Source organism: Globicephala melas, chromosome 16 (genome assembly GCF_963455315.2).
Source record: "Globicephala melas chromosome 16, mGloMel1.2, whole genome shotgun sequence".
Lineage (NCBI taxonomy): Eukaryota > Metazoa > Chordata > Mammalia > Artiodactyla > Delphinidae > Globicephala > Globicephala melas.
Genome location: NC_083329.1, coordinates 77143879 through 77157816, shown reverse-complemented (window position 1 = coordinate 77157816; position 13938 = coordinate 77143879). Strand labels below are relative to the sequence as shown.

The window sequence follows — 13938 nt, the reverse complement described above, 5'->3', positions numbered from 1 at the left end:
TACTATTAAATTTAAATTGCCTGTAACCCTCGTATAGTAATAGATTTATGATGGATGATAGGTTTAGTTAAAATATAACATTCTTAAAAATATTCTTAGTGGAAGATTCCAATCTGTGCGCACGTAATTGGTATAAAATTAAAATTAAAAAAATTAGACCTTGGCATTTCCGAGGGAGCCCTAAGCTATTTTTCTAGCGAGGCTGTGCGAGTGTGTGTCAGGCTTCCTCTTTTCACTCCCTTTGTGTTGTCAGTACCCTGGAGGTCATGTAATAACCAATGCCAAAGAAAAATCAAAACAGAAATTATTAGCGTGTGCCATCATGCAGCGGCGTACTCTGCCTAAAGAGCAGGAAACGGTCTAAACATCAGACCGCCGCCAGGCATCTCAGCACAGGCCTGTGCGCGGAGGAGAGTTGCGGCCGGGCTCAGGCCGAAAGGAGGGAGCCAGGAGAGCGACCCGCGACTGCAGCCGGCTTTTAAGGCTAATAATCGCTTCGCAGCAGGTCCCGGGCAGCACTCCCGTGAGCTCCGCGGCGGGACCTGCCCTGGGAGACCTGGGCGCAGGACTGGAAGGGCGCTCGCGGCGGGTGCTGGCGACTCCAAGGCACCCGGGGACTCTCCCCGCGCCCTCGTCCGCTGCACCTGGGCTCCAGCTTACGCGTCTGGGGGCGGGGGGTGGAACCGGACGCGCACGGCAGGGGCTTTGCTAATTGCCAAGCAGGAAGTGAGCGCCGGGAAGAGCGGCGGAGAGAGGGGAGGAGCGGGCGGAGGAGGGGCGCGCGGAGCTGCCGAGGTTCGCTCCCCACGCGTCCGAAAGGCAGGGCAACCGAGCCCTGCAACCCAGCTTTCCTCCCCTGTCCCGCCAGCCGCCCGGCACTGCTCTGGCGCCCGTCGGCCCCACTCCGTCCCCATGGCTTCTCCGGACGACCCTGTGCGCACGGGTAAGTTGACACCGCGCCGCACCCTCACCCGAAGCGCGGACCGCGGGTCGCTAGATCGCGAGGCGTCCGCGTCTGCGGCGGGGCTGTCGGGGCCGAGCTCCCCACGAGCCCCGAAGGGCGACCTGGGACCACCCTGGACCCTGGCGCCCGACCCGGATCCGCGCGGGGCCGGACGGGGGACGGCGGCGGCGCCCGGTCCCGGAGGGCGAGGTGCGAGGCTCCCCCCCCGAGCGGCTGCTGGTGGCGCGCGCCCCCCGCGGGCCCCTGGCCCCAGTCATCCCCAAGCGTGCCTGAGACGCCTCTTCTCTCCTCTTGCTCTCTCGCCCCAGCGTCTTTGTTCTGCACCGGGGATGCCAGGTTGAAACAAGCCCCTCAAACTTCTCCGGCAGAAAAGAGCGCAAGGGGTGGATTTCTTTCTTTCCTCCCGAGCTCTCCCTTTCTCCCTACTCACGTGCCTTCTCATTTCTCTTCTTCTCTCCTCGTTTCACTTTTATTAAATGGTTTTGTTCTAAATATTGGCCCTCGGAGCTATTTCATAAACTAGTATCCACAAAACCAGGCGGCTGATTCCACCTGTAGAGGCCTTTGGTTGGAATGGCCTCTAGTTCTGTCCTTATCGTTAAATATTGTGTTTGCACCTGAAGCCAGAATCTAGATTTTTCTTTAATCTCACTTGAATTGAAAAACCGTAGAATACTGTGTCAGTTCTTGAGACCAGGCTCTCGATTTTTCTTTAATTTCACTTGAAAATCTTCCTCAGACTTGACCTTTAAGGAATTTGCTGTCCTTGCTCTCCCATACCCTAGGCTGATCCAAAGTGAATGTTTGTCAAACATGTGAATGAATGAATGATGTATCCGCCAGAGCACACTGGGGCTTTTTCTAGTTTTGTTGAGGCTGGAAAGGCTAGGGAGAGAGCCAGATATACAGAACCACAGATACCTGCTTAGAGACACGTGTTCCCTATTTTATTTCTTGGGCTTGGGCAGGGCCGGAGCTTGAATGTTTTATTGTGCATTTGGGGCTTGAGCAGTTAGGAGAATGAGATAGAAAGTATCTGGAGGTGGGTCAGAAGATTGCTGACTTGGCCTTGTGATGTGCTGGGTCTGGGAGAGTTTCCTGGAGATTTTAAGAAAGATCTAAATTCTCCTTCAAGTGGTTCTTCTTTAAGTGAGGAATGGTAAACATTTTATCCATGGGAGATGGAAGATAAGTAAATGGTTTGGATATCCTTCTCCTCCCCCACATTCATTGTTTGGAAAAACAGAAGGGGAAATTAAGGGAGAAATCCTACCCCTGCCCCCCAGCTCTCACCTCTGCATCCACTTCCTCGTCTGAAAATGTAATTGGCAAGATGCCAAGAGGTGTTAAGCTAGATTTTACTAACAGTGGTTTCGCATCTCATTAAATGATCATGGTGAAGGAGATTCAAAAAGATCTTGATCGGGACCCACTGAATGGGGATACATATAAGGTCTGCTTGGGACCCCCAAAATCAATGGCACCAGAGGAGGTGGGTGCTGGGAAACACAGCTTCACGTACAAAAAGCCTCAGTGAGTCAACAGTGTGATAAGGCCACCAGGGCAGCTAATAGGATCTTAGATGACAGTAATAATACTGCAGGATCTAGAAGTCCGGTGATGCTACTTAGCCTGCTTGGCCCAGCCAGAATGGAAGCTCACAACCTGGAACAAAGGGACTAGGAAATCCCAGCACATGTGGCGGGATGAGAGACCTGAGGATATGATGATAGGAGGGCGTCATTTGGAAAGAACCTGTCTCCTTGACTTTAAGAGGTAGAACCCAAACTTGTAGGTGGACTTTTGTTGGCTTCCTACAAAGAGGGGAGAGACCTCCTGAGTAGAGATCTCCCTCTCACTTGCAGCGATGTTGAAGAATATCTCCAGGCATCTGAAAGATAACTCTCATGTCCATTCCCACTCTGGAATTCTATCAATTAGATGAGGGTTCTTCCAGTTTAAAAAAAGATACATAATATCTCCACACTTGCATATAGAAACAAAGGGTTGGACAGAAATATGACCAAAAAAATGACTTCCTCTTTCTAACATCTCATATCATTTCTATAACCACCAGGACACATCCCTTCCATTTCTGTAATGAAGCCACAAGTGGTGATAATGTGTGAAACTCGTTACGTGGCATTTTCATGTCTCTGCCCCAGACCCGGTTACCATGCTGTCTCACCACATTTCCTGCACTCACCTCCCAGCTGGTATTTCCACACACTGTCACCTTCCACCAACCTGTACACCTAAAAGCGGCCAGAGTGACCTTTTAAAAACAAGATTAGATCTCGCCATTCCTCTACTCAGAAACCTGCGCTGACTTTCCAGTAAATCCTCAGTCTTTCAGTGGTGTCCATACTCTGTACGTGGGCCTGTAGCTCTCCCTTCAGTCGGCAAGCCTGCTCTTTCTCTTCGTCTGCACTGCAGCCACCCTGCCTCCTCTGTTTCCTTGAGAGCCCTGGACCACCTGCCTCCTGGCCTTTGCACAAGTTGTTTCTGCTGCCTGGAAGGCTCCCTTCACCTCCCCCCAACCCCCGCCAGTCCATTTACCTCCTGCCCACCCTTCAGATTTCAGATCAAAACTGATGTAGATTCAGCTCCATGTTACACAATCTTGGTGCACCCTTCCAGCACCTGTCACCCTTTCTAGCTGTGAAGATTTCATCATTGTCTCTCTCCCCCGTTAGGCTATAAGTTCTTGGACAGAGGGCATGTCTGTTTTGCTTGACCGTTTTTCTCCAACGCCTGGCCCAGTACCCAGCACTTAGTAAGCCCTGGTTAAATACTTATCATCTCAGTAAATGAATGAAAGATATAAAATGTAACCACCTATTCATCAAACTGGGGGCTGAAAAAGCTCTTCCCATGTTGGCATCTTAGGAACTGATTCAGTTAGATATGTTAACTGGGTTTACCTTGTAAAGTTAAAAAAAAAAAGATGTTTGTATATCCACATGCATATAACAAAGGTGGGTATCTATTATTATACCGTATGAACTTAATTAAAAAAACTTGCCCTGAGAAAATTTACACTGGCAGGAAAATAGTCATGCTGGTTACAGTGTGACCATCTCATTCCATCTCTACCACTAATAAACCATCCGTCGTGGAATGAGTCAGAATTGCCTGTTGAAAGTGAATAAAATCTGATTCATGTTCATACATATATTAAGGACAGAAACAAAGAAAGAGGCTTTGAAAGTCGGGAGAGTTGGGGAGATGGTACCGTTCACTGCGTTGTCGCAGTGAGCTAAGTAAGTGCCCTTGGCCAGGGAGCACATCAGCGTATGTTCTGCCTTTGTTCATCCTCGGGGTATTGTTTGCACTGCACACAGGGCTGCTCCCTGGGAGACCTGGCCCTAGAGACCGGCCCAGGACAGCCCCTTAGGTGGCATCTCACCCCTCATGCAACCCTCCTCCGCGCTTGGACGGGTCTGATGTGGCACCCTGTCCTTCTTGCAAACTCCAGTAGCACCGGGAGCAGAAACCAGGACTGAAGGGGGAACTACTTCGAACAGCACCCTTATTTGAAAGGCTGGACCAGCCAGTTCATTCACCACATCCACCAGAGAGTGCTGACAGGCTGCGGTTTTCCTTTCTCCCTTTCTCCTTCCCCGTCCCGTGGGTTTTTCCAATGCCCACTTCATTTCTTTCCGTTTCTTACAATGCCTCTAAGTTTTCTCCTCTCCACCCAAGTATTTCCCCCTTGTCTGCATTCCTCTTTCATCCCTTGGTTCATCTCTTCCCTCCCCTCCCCCTCCCTCAGCTTGGCCATCATCCAGAGAAGTCGCTCTAGAGGTGCACCTTCTTGATCCTTGGACCTTTCTCAGCTTGTTCAGCCCCTGCTCTGAGGTGCAAGGATGACAGAGCAGGGCTGCTGCCAGACAGAGAAGAAGGTAAACTTAGCAGCCTGTTAGCGCTGCTACCCTGAGAGCTTCTGTAATCCTGAATACGGTTAGGACTCTAGGGCTTCCTTAGAATCAGTAGTGAAAACAGCTGTAGGTCAAAAGAAAAGCTCGGGTACAAAAAATAATAACAGAGGAAAAATAAATGAACTCTGAAATCACCGAGTTCAAAGAATTGCCTTTACTTTTGCACTAAGATGCACAAAAAGCCCCACTCTTTTGTTTCCTGATGATCGGGAAAGCCAGGAAGCTCTGACACGCTTCCCTCTTTGTCTCTCTGAAAGGACATCTTTAGAGGAGATCTTTGAACTTCCTTTGAGGAACTGTCTTGAGGAACTATTGGCCCTTATCTAATGTGATTCATAAAGGGAGAGGTCCGGACGTGACCGTGCTGCTCTTGGGCAGCGTACCCACATCTGTGTTGGACAATCTGAGATCGTTCCTGGTGGAGAGGCTGCCAGGTGCAGCCCACAGTCTCCAGGGCTCCTGGGGATTCTGATTCAGGAGCTGACGAGAGCTGGGTCTCTGAGTGGGTGATGGGTAGGTGAGATTTTGCATTTAGAGTTGATGCCGGACTGATGAAAGCTTTAGGGGATGTCGGGTGAATGTCTTTTGCACATGGGAAGGACATGAATTTGGGGGCCAGAGAGTGGACTGTTATGGGTTGAACTGTGCTCCCCACCCGCAAAAAATTTTGTGGGCATCCTAACCCCCAGTACCTCAGAACGTGACCTGATTTGGGAATAAAGTCTTTACAGAAGCAGTTAAGTTAAAAGGAGGTCATCAGAGGGAGCTCTCATCCAATGTGACTGGTACCCTCATAGGAAGGGAAAATTTGGACACAGAGATCCCCCCAGGACAGTCTGTTATCAGGTGGTCAACGCATGAACCACTTCAAGCAACCCGAAGGCAGTGGAAAACGGGTAGATTTTGAAGTCAGAAAGTCCCAGATCCAAATTCTGCTGCTTCCTTTGCCCTGTGACCTTGGGCACTCAGTATGGATAAAGGAGACACTTGGCCCTCTCTCAGGGTTACTGTGAGGATGAAACGGGGCTGTGTGTAAACCAGGCAGCGTGGGGCGATGGGGTGGGTGGGCGGGTAGGGGTACTGGGTAAGTGGGAGCTCTAATTGTAACTGGGCTTCCTGTGTTGGAGTGACCTTCACCTGAAGATGCTCTTTTCACCTTTGGGGCCCCTACTTCTCACCACTCATGGACTTTTAAAGCTGGAAGGGCACGTGGAGGCTCTCTGTCCCCCCTCCCCCTGAATATTACAGATGAGGCACCTGAGGCCCAGAGAAACAAGTAACTGCAGCTGGCCTTGCTTGCTGTCCCCTGGGGCCTCCGGGAGCCAGGCCGGGTGTCCTTCCAGCAGCTGAGTGGCATTAGCTCACCATGGGTTTCACTCAGGGCTTTTGAGGACCTCCCCAGAAGATGCTCATGTGAATTAAACATCATTCTCATTGCCATCGTGAGACCCCCTTTGATCAATTACCAGCTAATTTGGGGTGACCTCTGCCTTCTTTAGAGTCACCAATCCAGGAGAATGGAGGCAGCTTTGGGACAGTAGAGCAACAGCCAGCATCAGGAGGAAGGTCCCCACCCACCCCTGGCTGAGCTGCCGGCCTTGCCACCTCGGAGCTCGCACGATCCCCCTTTCTGTTTCGGCTTCTTCGTGCCCCATCTGATATCAGAGCCTTGCCTAGAGGCCCAGCCTGCTGTTACCTGGGGCCTGTAAAAATAAACATTTTAAAGCTTCTGAGTAAACTATTTGATTTCATACTAATAATGTTGTAAACACGTGGCTCCAAGAGCTCTCAGAAGTACTTTAGGATGACTGCTTCTAGACTAGTCTCCAATAACCAGGATCAGCCCTCCTCCAAATAACCTACACAACACGGGCCTGGGAGAACAAAGGTGTTTCTGCGTGAACTACAGCGAGGGCCGGGGGAAGGCCCGGGATCAGGTAGAACAAGTGGAGAGACAGCGTGGGCCTGGGTCTGTGAGCGGATTTGGCAATAACACGTGAGGAAGAACTTCATCCCCAGCCTGGGCTACGTCAGAAGCTGATACAGTCACAACCATGCGAATGAAAATAATAAAAGACCTGAACGTGCCTCTAAGACTGGTCCTAAACCTCTCCTGATCGCCTAAGCCTTTCCTCATTGCCCTCTCACTTTGCTGTTGTGCTTCAGAAAACAACAAAAAAAACCCTCTAAATTCTCTGTGCCCTTCCCATCTTAAATTCCATCTATTCTCAGAGGTTTCAGACCAAAGCAAGAGACTTTGGGCCTCCAAACACTTGTGGTCCTGTTCACCCCATCACCCTCTGAGGCACAGATTCTCAGGGGGAGTCGTTCCCAAACCTGACCTGACCAGAATAATGATGATCAGCTGGGTGTGGGAACCAGCCACGTGGACCCCCTCCTGTTACAGAGGAAGAGCCAGAGGCCGGGAACACTTAACATGAGTCATCCAAGGTCATACCGCTAGACTCATTCAAGGTCAGGCCACTAGGTCTCAGCGCCCAAGCCTTCTCCTCCCAGGCCCTGTGTGCCTTCCCTTTAACTGTCCTGTTTGCATTCTCACTGCTGCTTTTGGGGGTAATTCTGCCTTTCCCAGCTATCTCCTCCATTTTCTTCCTCTTCATCTTTTTCCTTCCTCGCGTACTAATGTCTCTGTAGGAAACAGGCCTAACTTGTCATAGACTTGGTGGGCAATAGCTGCACAGGATTCCTATTAAGGAAAAACTGGAAAACCGAATGCAGGTGTCCAGCTGGATCTATTTGAAGTATGCTCATGTGTCCCGTTCTTTTTCACCTCTAGGCCTTCGCCTATGCTGTTCCCTCTGCCTAGAATGCTTTTCCCTCCCTGACTTCTTCTGGCTAGCTTCAACTCATTTTTCTGGACTCGTGTCATCTCCTCTATAGACTCCTCTCTACCCTCTCTTCACTCCCCACCAGACACCCCAGGCTAGGCTTGTGTTCCTCCTGTGTTTCCATATCATTCTGCATTTCTACTGTCTTAACACCAAATGCTCTGTATGATAATTGCCTTCTCCTTTCCTTGGGCAGCAGGAGTTCTGTAAACTCAGGGTGGAGTTAGCAACACAACTTGTTCTTATTTTCTTTACATTGACTTAAATCCAGGTCTGAGTCTGTCATCTACTGGGCTGGCAGGAAATTCCATTTCAGTCCAAACTGGGGCCTGGCCCCTTCCTTAGGGTCATATAGGAACCTAAGAGGATGATGTGGTGCTTGGAAAAAGAGGGGCCTTGAATTTTTAGTGCATCCGGGTGGGCTTGATGTCCTTGTTGTCCAAGTCTGAGAAGACTCTTGAGGTCCAGGAGCCCTCCGTTTCTCTTGCAGACCCAAATCGCGGGTTTGTTTCTCTGTGGGGCTGGGAACCCTGGGACCCAGGGGTTAGCACCCTCTGTGCATTCCCTGATGTGGTCTTGCCACCTCTGGGCTCTGCTAAGGACCACGGCACAGTCCCCCCTCGTGGAGCTGCAGTGTCTGTCCCCTGCTCCATGGGGGGACACTGGCAAAAACTCTCTCCTTTTGCCCCCGCTCCTCTAGGCCACCTCCTTTAATCTCTCCAGTGACTTGTAGCCTGTCATAAAACAAAGAGATGTTCCCTTCACACTGCTTCTCCTTTGGGCATTGTCAACACCTGCGGGGAGAGAAATGTGAGAAGTCTGGACACATTCTCGGATGGGAAACATCTGGGGAGAACAAACAAATGATCTCCATAAGTGGACCTGTTTTGTTGGTTTGGATCCCCCAAGGCATTCCCAGGACCTAGTGCCTGGGCCACACTATGTACTTAATGAAGATTTGGGAGAAAAATGAAAGCTGAATCTTGATTGGCCCAAGGCTGGCCACTTAAGGCTTTGCAGGTCGTGTGGTGACTGCACAAAATACCGAGGATCCCATTCAGACAGATGTGGTTGTCGAGCAAGATAGTTTTCTGGCAGATGTTTCGTAAAGTGTCTTGGAAAGGGGGAGCTTTTTTTTCTAATTTTCTTGCTCAAAGTTATAATCAGATCGTTGCCGACCTGGGTCCTTGGACTCTTTAATCAATAGAAATTGATAAGAGACCAGACGAGAAACTCAGGCAATGCTTTATTGGGACTCGTGCTGCAGCATGAGAGGTAAAAACAAGAAACAGGTGCCCTTGCTTGCTGTCCTGGGGGGGCGCGGTGAGCTGGGGTGAGGGTGGGAGCGGATTGGTGGGTCAGGCCTGAGGTGTGGCTTAGGTGGCCTGCCCACCCCCTTGGTGGTGCTGTGTGCAGGGATCACGTGCAGTACCCTGCTTGTGCTCCCGGCACCTCAGAAATGGCAGTTGGTTTGTGCCCTTTTTGTATTCTTTTCTGTATGTTGTTCATGATTTGCCCAACGGCACTTGCATGCAGTTATTTTTAGTCTTTTATAGTTTCTTTGTACTCTGTTGCTTGAGGAGATGTTTGTCCAGGTGCAAGCGCTCCAGTAAAGGGTCCCAGGTCCCAGCCTGTCTCAAAATCCAATCTGCAAAAGAGTCATTAATATCACGTTCACCTAATTTGTAGTTGTTTGTACCTCTGAGTATTTGTAGATATTTATAAGTAAACTGTTCCAAAGTATTTTTTTAATGTAGTTTATTGGTCATCATCACTTTCTTGATGCAGCCTGAACTCATTCTTTCTTATTTTGTCTCCACTAATGACTGAAAGTAAGCTTTTCTCCAAACTGATTGGGGTAGCTTGTGTCTATATGAAGACAGTTATCAAAGGACACACTGTGCTTCTAAGTTAAAGAAAATGCTCTCTATTTGTTCTCTTTACAGATCATTTGACAAAGGAGCCAGTGGAAGACACAGACCCTAGCACTATATCCCTTAATATGGTAGGTTACAACTTTTACATTAATGGTGATGACTCCTGTTTTTCCTTTTTCCCCTTTTGTTATTTCTTTATATTTTTTATTACTTAGTACTTACATGAAATTTGAAACCCTAAAATAAGGTTTTCCAAGATAAATTTCTTTTTCATGATATTTCTCTGTGACATAATAAACTTGGGGTTTCTCCAGGTTAAAAATGGTGTTAGACTCTGTTTTCATTTTGCACATATCAGAAGTGGTCTTCTTAGGTTACGTGAGGTCTTTATCTGCTTGTCTACTTTTAATACTATTTTTAATTACCAATTCTTCAGAAATCAAAATATCTAACTTGAGATCGAAAGAAAAAATAGGACAACCTTAAAGTTAAAGGCGGCCTGCTCGTGTCAGATGGGCATACACTGTTGATTTACCTCTGTTACCACTTTTTTTTTCTTTTAATTTTTAAAATTTATTTTTGGCTGTGTTGGGTCTTTGTTGTTTCACGTGGGCTTTCTCTAGTTGCGGCAAGCAGGGTCTACTCTTTGTTGCGGTGCACAGACTTCTCACTGTGGTGGCTTCTCTTGTTGCGGAGCACGGGCTCTAGGCATGCAGGCTTCAGTAGTTGTGGCTCGCGGGCCCTAGAGCGCAGGCTCAGTAGTGGTGGCGCACGGGCTTAGTTTCTTCGCGGCACGTGGGATCTTCCCGGACCAGGGCTAGAACCCGTGTCTCTTGCATTGGCAGGCGGATTCTTAACCACTGCGCCACCAGGGAAGTCCCTCTTCTGGCTTCTGATGGTCGTTGGTAGTTCTTGGTGTCCCCTGGCTTGTAGCTGCTTCGCTCCATTCTCTTCCTTTGGTGGCACGTGGCCGTCTTCTCCCCGTGTGTCTGTGTCTTGTTATCTCTTCTCCTCTTACAAGGACGTCTGTCCTACTGGATTAAGGGCCTACCCTACACCAGTATAACCTCATCTTAAGTAATTCTATCTACAATGACCCTATTTCCAATGAGGTCACAGTCTGAGGTACTAGGGGTTAGGACTTCGAGGTATTTTTGGAGGGGACACATTTCAACTATAACATTCCTTCCAGGATTAAATACATGGTCCTTGACATGGCAGATGAGGTCCTCCATGACCACGTCTCAACATCCCCCTGATGAGCCCGTTGTGTGTAGCTATTTGCTGCTCCACAAATGCCCCACGCCCTCCCCCGTCCTGGGATACCCATAGTGCTGGCCCCTCCCTGCTTCCTCACATAATGAACTCCTATGCAACCCGCCACTCAGCCCAGGTGTTCCTTATCTGGGAAGGCTTCTCAGCCTTGGGGCCTTCGGGTGCTGCCTTATCCATAGTCCTACTTTTTTCTTTCTTTCTTTTTTTTTTTTTTTTTTGCGGTACGCGGGGCCTCTCACTGCTGTGGCCTCTCCCGTTGCGGAGCACAGGCTCCGGACGCGCAGACTCAGCGGCCATGGCTCACGGGCCCAGTCGCTCCGCGGCATGTGGGATCTTCCCGGATCGGGGCACGAACCCGCGTCCCCTGCATCGGCAGGCGGACTCTCAACCACTGCACCACCAGGGAAGCCCCATGGTCCCTACTTTTTATCGCATTGTGTGGGAATTATTTGCTTGCCTGACTTCCTGCGAGGCTGTGCTGACCGTCTTCCCATATGCAGAGTGGGGCATGAAGCAGGCAGCAGTGTTAAATGAGCCAAGCTTCCCGAGATCCTAGAATGGCAGCCTTCCTAAATCCCTTTGCCTCCTTTGCAGGGTCTTCCATGGAAACTGGCTCCATTATTTCGTGTCCAACCCTGTCTTCCTTTTCCACCTCCAGCATGCATCCGTCCTACAGGCTGGCCCGTCTTCCAACCACCTGGCCTTGCTCCTCCGTGCCCACCATCTGCAATCACCATGCTCCTTTCTCGCGGTCCTCTGAGTCCTGGGCATTCTCTAGGCCCATGTCAACTGTCAGTCTCCCCAGGAAACCTGCACTTGTTCGTTCATGTAGTCTGAACAGAGTCAAAATCTGGGGATGCACAGATCATGGTCCCTTCTCTTGAAACACTCACAGTCTGTCTGAGGAAATAGACAAATACTTTGAAAAGAGCCCGAGAAGCACTATGGTACAGATGTGTTTTCCATGCTCTGGGGAGCAGAGTATGGATAAGGATTTAGTCTGGGGGAAAAGTATTTGATTTTTAAGTTCCCTGTGATTGATTGATTGATTGATTTCTTTTTTCACTCAGGATTGTGGTTTATTACAGCGAAAGTATTCAGATTAAAGTCAGCCAAAGGAAGAGGGGCATAGGACAGGGCCCAGGAAAGTTGCACACGTGGAGCTTTCAGCTACCCTCTGTCAGTGACGTTGTGTGGACAGTGTTTACTTGTCTCAGGAACGATGTGTGATGATACACACAGAGTATTGACAACCAGGGAAGCTCACCCCACGCTTGGGGTCCAGAGTGTTATTGGGGCTCAGTCATGTAGACACGCTTGACCACCGGTGTGTCTGACCTTAGACTCCAGCCCCTTCACAGGTTGAACTGATACCGTAAAGATGATTGATTGATTTCTTTTGTGGAAAGGGGTTGGAGGCTTCTAGAAGGTTCTGAAACTTTACTGCCTAGCTCCAAAAACTCCAAGGAAAGGCGTTTAAAACAGAATCCCTGGTTCCACATTTGTTTCTTTTCCTCCTCTGTCCAAGGAAGATAGTGATGAGACTTACAGGAGAGTTGGGAGGTACAGCTTTTTTTTTTTAGGCTGGAGGACTATAGACCCAAAGGCCCAGATGCAGATGATGGTGGGAACTGAGCCGGGGTCAGAGGACAGGCTAGGGAGATTGGGTGCATCCCCACTCCTCTCATGGAAGTCTTTAGAAAATGACTACATTGTATAATCTGCAGTAGAAGCTTCCAGAAGCTTAGATACCTGCATATTTGTCGGTACCAACAAAGAAATATGTGATTATAAGAGCATTTGCTATTTTGAATTCCCTGTAACAGTACTGCCCTCAACTAAACCATTGGGGAATTGTGCATAATTGTGCATAATGGGTAACTAATTTGTAGATCTTCGTGCAATTAATGGGATAGTTACCTTTTGACTCCTGTCCTAGTCAGCCCGTGACAGAGCTCTCCAATTGTGAGTACTGCCCAGAACACATGCTTATTGGCCCAAATGAATGTCACAGAAATGGTGAGAAGAGATGGATCTGTCCCCATAATTCACTAACAGAAATGTCCCTCAATTTTGAGCTGCAGGAAATAGAAGAGCACTGCAGAAAAGAGAGGAAGTGTGGTTTAGTGGTCAGAGCTGAAGGCTTCTTCTGTTTCATGTTCCAACATTAACTTCTCATCCACCTTGGTTTCATTTGTATAAAATTGAGAATGAAAGCAAGCAATGGGTCAGGCATATTGATAAATCCAAGGCTAAAAACTTGCAAGGATTTAAATTAAAATCATGACTTTCCCAAGACAAAGCTTTCTCTTTACTTTGATCTTATAATTGACTACGATGTTTAAAAATAACACTCCTCTTTTGTTGGTCTCTACAGTCAGACAAATATCCCATTCAAGACACGGGACTCCCTAAAGGTATGTACAGTTAAAGTAGCAATTTAAACTTGTGATTACTTTCATATCTTGAACAAAGCACTAGTCACAGTAATTTTTCATTTTTTAAAATTGTAAAACAGAAACCTACTGATAATTTAGGGCATGATTTGACCTTCTCTGGTATGAATTTTCTTATTAAAATGTAGAAATTATTTTATAGCAAATTAGACATCAAATTCCTATGGTGTTTTTTAACATGCATAAAATGAAGAAAGCCAAGACTGTGGGTTGCAAGTGTCAGAAATGTAGCTCAAATTAGTTTAAAATGGGGGGCGGGACCTGGTGGCTTAGAGTCTTTGGGTGCTGCTAAATCCAAGCATTTAAACGATGTCTCAGGCTCAGCCCCCCACTCCCCCCACAATGGCTCTGTCTTCTGTGTTGGCTCCATACTCGAGCAGGCTTTCCCCACTTGGTGGGAAAGATAGTCTCTGACACCTCCGGCTTTACTTGGTGCAGCTAAAGATGCCGGGGCAAGAGGGAGCCTTTCCCCCAGCACACGTGGCACAATTTTAGGGGCAAATCGTGAAAGGAGCAGTTTGGTCATGTGGCCATCCCTGTATCAGCTGCTGTCGTCGGAGGATGGAGGGGTGACCA

The 13938-nt window shown here is 48.6% G+C and overlaps 1 protein-coding gene across 2 annotated transcripts in view; it reads left to right on the top strand.

The window, feature by feature from the left end:
- Window positions 1-787: 787 nt before the first annotated feature.
- Window positions 788-13938, top strand: part of EDARADD (EDAR associated via death domain) — a 53692-nt gene continuing 40541 nt past the window's right edge. For both annotated transcript variants that reach the window (XM_060286434.2, XM_030839499.3), the window contains exons 1-3: window positions 788-943; window positions 9701-9759; window positions 13284-13323. In XM_060286434.2, the coding sequence (XP_060142417.1) occupies window positions 913-943; window positions 9701-9759; window positions 13284-13323 (130 nt within the window). In that variant the 5' untranslated portion in view covers window positions 788-912. The remainder of the gene's footprint in view (window positions 944-9700; window positions 9760-13283; window positions 13324-13938) is intronic.